General features: G+C 56.0%; 1 protein-coding gene across 1 annotated transcript; it reads left to right on the forward strand.

Annotated features, from left to right (window-relative positions):
• Positions 1-3,531: 3,531 nt before the first annotated feature.
• On the forward strand, positions 3,532-4,467 carry LOC119456739 (proteoglycan 4-like). Its single transcript, XM_037718562.1, has one exon. It carries the CDS (start codon positions 3,532-3,534, stop codon positions 4,465-4,467), a length of 936 nt encoding a protein of 311 aa, XP_037574490.1.
• The last annotated feature ends 275 nt before the right edge of the window (positions 4,468-4,742 follow it).

Consider the following 4,742-nt stretch of genomic DNA (forward strand, 5'->3'; position numbering starts at 1 on the left):
TATAGTAAGAGAAGAAACAAAAAAAAGAAAGAAAGATAAAAAGAGAGAGAAAGCAAGTGAGCAAGAAAAAAGAAAATCACCACGAAAGTCAGATACCCACACGACAGGCTTCGCTTACTCCCATTTTCTCGACAGGGGAAAGGCTATTTTTCATTCAAATGTTATAGAAAAAAATGTGGTTGATCCCTCTTATATAGGAATCGGTATAGAACACGAAAGTGAAACGTGTCTTCACAGAAGTAGTGTAATGTTATTGCACATTGATATATAATGTCTATTGGTGTTTTGTGGCTAAAGCGCCCTTAGGCGTTGATGAACCCACGCTGACGCCTGGTGGCACGTCTCCTCCATCACGAGTACCAACGTCGATGACCATGAGCAACCGTCGTGCATATGGAAGCTGCACTACGCTGCACACGCTAGCACAACGCGAAAGACGAAGCACGTAACTGACACACTAATACAACGCGCAAGACAAAGCACGTAACTGAATCGTCACCGAGTCAAATCAGCGCGTAGAGCGCGTCGTAATTGCAGCCTCCGCGATCAACTTCAGAAACATTTTCAGAGCTAATTGCGGAGGCCACGCTCCGCTGTGCTGAGTACGGTGAACGCCACCTAGGTGGCGTTGGTAGTGCTTCTTGATGCCAGCGTCCCTTCGAATGCTGGCATCGAGGCATCGTAGTGCTGAGACCACCGAAGCGTTCACTGTCGGTGCGCGTTAGTGTCATAATGCAGTACTTCTCTTTTCTGCTCGTAGGCGGCGGCACCGCCCCGAGCAAGAGCGCGGGTACACGGAGGAGTGTTAGATATATAAGGCGCGTCTGTGTAGCTCTCTGCAAATGCGTTTGTGGCGCAATGGGTTAAACGCTCGGGCGATCTATCGTCGCGGACCGAGAGGTCGTGGGTTCGATTTCCAAATTTTGCATGTTTGTGGAACTTTTTCTTCTGGTTTCTTTCTTTGTATTATGTTCGTGTACATTGTAAGAACGTCATTCCGTATTTCCGTATGACGTATTTCCGTGACGGAAATACGTCAGTGAAGTCTTGGTGGACCCCGGCATAAAACACTTTCGTGTTAAAAAAAAAAAGTGGGCCGCTTGCACTAGTGATGCAAGGCTGGAATAACAGCGAAGCTGGTGATCGATCTAGCTTCTTCCAGGTTTTTACTAGCCTTGGAGTGTTTAGCAGCAACGGCTTCGGCGCAATACTCCGGTGTACTAGCACGCAATTGCCGCATTCGTTCTTGGCTGGCGGCACGACGAGCTTCCAGCTGAGCGGCTTCTTTGGGAGTCTTGCACTTCTTCGGCCGTCCCATGTTACATTTACTCAGTGCGAAGTCTACGAGCGTTGGGTGTGTCGCCGTCGCGGTGACATGATCTTTATAATCGGTGTGACGTCATGGCCATGCTACACAGAGTGTTGTCATGACTAAGCAAAGCAAGAATTGCGGCGCGAAGCAATGACAGGGCTGGGCGAAGCTGGGTAAGTGATTGCTAGGTGACGGCGTTGACGGAGCAGGTCTGCTGGAACGCGGTGCAGGCATTCGAACGCGGTGGAACGCGATGTCGGTATTGGAACGCCGTGTCGGTGTTACAAGCTGCGCTATACAACGCGCAGTGACGCCTTCGCCGGCGCGGCGGCGGTGGAGCGTTGCCGAGGAGAAGCGAGGCGCAGCTTCGACTCTGCGCCATCGCTTGGCTAAGGAGGCTTCTTCGGCTCTCTGTGCAGGATCAGCTCGACGCCGGCGAGAATATTCTTGTTTGGCCAATAGGCGTGATTTCCGGAAAGCGGCCTCTTCCTTGGGAGGGCGGTTCTTACTCAGTCTCCCCATGGCTGCTACTACCGCCGCACACTAGCAATCCCGCCTTCACACCTCCTACACGGAACGTTTATGGCAAGCGGAGCAGACGCGCTGCGCGCAGTGTCTAGGCACGGAGTCTTGCGAAGTTATCGCACAGCTGGTATAGAGAGAGAGGTTTATTTGAAGAAAGGCAGAGAGGTCGGCTTGAGCGTTAGTTATCTCTGGCCTGCTACTCTACACTGGGGAAGGGGGGGGGGATAAAAAGAGCGAGGAATGATGATCATAAGATTAGGAGGTGCGTATCTACATGTCCATCCCGTTGAGGTCATACTAGAGTAGTGCATCGAGTCCAGTGGCTTGAAAGAGCCACTGGACTCGATGGTATAGCTGGCCAGCTGGTATAGAGTTTCTAGCCAACGCATTGACGTCATATCTCAGTGAGGTATTAAGGTTCGCGGCACAACTTACGGCCGGCCTAAACAGCTCCGCTGTTATAAATTGAAAATGAAGAGTATATGTAAAGAGGGAGAGCACAAAACGTTCATGCAGAGTTCACCAATGGTAGTCTGAACAGGGCGAGTGATGTCACAAAAAAAGAAAAAAAAAACATTTGTCACAGTTTCACCCGAAAGGCGAAGCAGCAATTGCGATAGCAAATTAATAGAGAGCTATACGGAGTAAGGATGATAGTTTTATCAGCTGTATAAACTTGCACATGCAGCAGCACCAGCAAAGCGCAGAACTGTTGTAGACGCCGTCGGCTATTGCCCGCGTTCGCAACGAACGCGCGCGGCGTTTTTATATAAATACGTATTTGGTGCCGCAGCTAAACGTTGCCTCCCCTCCCTCCTTCCCGTCCCCCACAGCCTTTCGCGCGACGGAAAAAGTTGTGTTTGCTCTCTATATATGGAAAGGAGGAAAGAGACGCTTAATTCTGCTGCCCTTTTTGGCGCTGAGCCGTAGTAGCGATTTTATTGAAGAAGAAAGTGACGCTTATTTCTGCTGCCCAATAGGGAGCACGGCGCAGCGTCAAGGCGCTGAGCCGTGCTCCCTCAAGGGCTGCAGAAGATAGCGCCAACCTTTCCCTTTCCCTCAAGAACCACTTATCTGCCCTTCAGGGAGCACGGCGCAGAACGCGCGTTTGCTCTCCGACGTCCGTTCGCTCCCCGTGAGAGCACGCGTCCCTCGCCCCCTTTCACTCGCACATACAGCGTCCGTAGCGCGGCGACGATTTCATCGGGTAGCGGCTGGGAGGTTTTCGAGGAGATCAGAACGTTGAGTCGAGTCCAACTTCTCCACCTGCGCGGACGTGTGTGTGCTTTGCTGCGGCGAGTGCGGCACGAACCGCGTGCTTCCCGACGTCCCCGACGTGCCGTGCATGGCTTGCACGGGACCAAGGACCACGGCCCCCCATCTCCAAGCTTGTGCTTGGCCTTCTCCGCTTGTGTGGCGAATCCCAGCCTGCTGGACCCGTATGCGCCCGAGTGCTTTTCTTTTTTTTTTTCCGTTCGCGCGTGCCACGTGTCCCTCACTGTGCGGGTGCTTCGTGCGCCACGTGTTTGCGCTACGCGGGTGCACACTGCGCTTCCACCCTGTGCTGCCCACGTTTGCTTTTGTTTTTTTTTTGAGCTCCACGCGAGCGCCAGCCTCCCCCACGTGCGCGTGCTTGTGCAGTGCCCGTGCGGCGAGCGATAGCCCGTCCCTGTGCCCGCAAGTACCCACGCGCCATGGAGAACTTCGTGTCCCCCTCCGCCCGAGCTCCCCGCAAGGGGCACCGACGCTCGGCCAGTGCGACGGCGCCTTTACCGCAGTCCTTGGGCCTGGAGCTTCAGCTACGCTATGACGCCCAGGCAAGGGCTGCGGAAATCGTCGACCAGTGGATCGCCAAGCAGGCCGCGGCCACCCAGTGCCAATCCGGCACGACCGACACTGCCGCCGACGTTCCGGCTCCTTCGGGAGAGGCCGCAGACCATCTCCCCGCGGCCACACCACCTCCCGCGGCACTGCAGCCCTCGGATACCATGGAGCCAACCATGGTAGAGCTCCCCGTGACCTCCGATGAGGAGGATATGGATGAAACAACCACCCGGAAGCGCGGCCGAGACAGCGAGGATGAGGAGGAACTTCCCAAGGAGTCAAAGGGCCTCGGGGCCCACTCCAACTCTAAGCGGAAGCCACTGACACCATCATCCACCCCTGCTGCTACCGAACTAGTTCCGGCCGCGGCTACCAGTGCAGAGGGGCCTGCGGCCAGCACCCCTACTGCAAAAAAGACCTCTCCACCTGCTGCTCCTGGCAAGCCAGCTTCTACCACCCCGGGAGTTGCTGCTTCCCAGAAGACGGCAGAACCACAACAGCCTGAGCCGCGCCGAAAGGCACCGCCTCATATCGCCGCCGACTTCCTGAAAAGGGACCAGCAGCCAGCCACTAATGTGGCTACTAAAAAGCAGCTGAAGAAAACGGCCAAGGGCAAGCGCTCCCAACCGGCTGGCAGCCCCCAGGCCAGTTCCAGCTCGTCGCAGGGCGCCCCACCGGCGACCCCAGCAACCCCCCACAGCAGGCTGGCCCCAGACAGCGGAACCCTGAAGCCTCCACCAACCTGGCGGGAGCCAGTGAACCTGCAGGCAGCACCCCAGAGGTTCCTGACGACTTCTGTCTGGTGATGTCCCGCGCTGCCCGCCGCCGCAACAGATCCACCGTGGCCCTGCCTGCAGATCCCGCCGTGGCATGTACGGCCCTGTTCCGGCCCTCCGAGAAGGGCGGATCCTTTGCCAAGGAATCGCGCCTTGCACTGGCCAGTGCCCTAGCGACCATCGAGGGAGTGACGGCGGTGCGTGTGAACGCCAAACGAAACGTGGTCGCCGCAGATGCAGCAATGCAAAGCTGCCTCGAGGTGCTGCTGGCCACCACCGAGCTCCGTGGCATCCCTGTGGCTGCC

This window comes from Dermacentor silvarum, chromosome 6 (assembly GCF_013339745.2).
Source record: "Dermacentor silvarum isolate Dsil-2018 chromosome 6, BIME_Dsil_1.4, whole genome shotgun sequence".
In the NCBI taxonomy this organism is placed as follows: Eukaryota; Metazoa; Arthropoda; class Arachnida; order Ixodida; family Ixodidae; genus Dermacentor; species Dermacentor silvarum.

What these genes read in the sequence shown, in the direction of transcription:
- LOC119456739 (XM_037718562.1), top strand. Translation starts at nt 3,532, where the DNA reads ATGGAGAACTTCGTGTCCCCCTCCGCCCGAGCTCCCCGCAAGGGGCAC.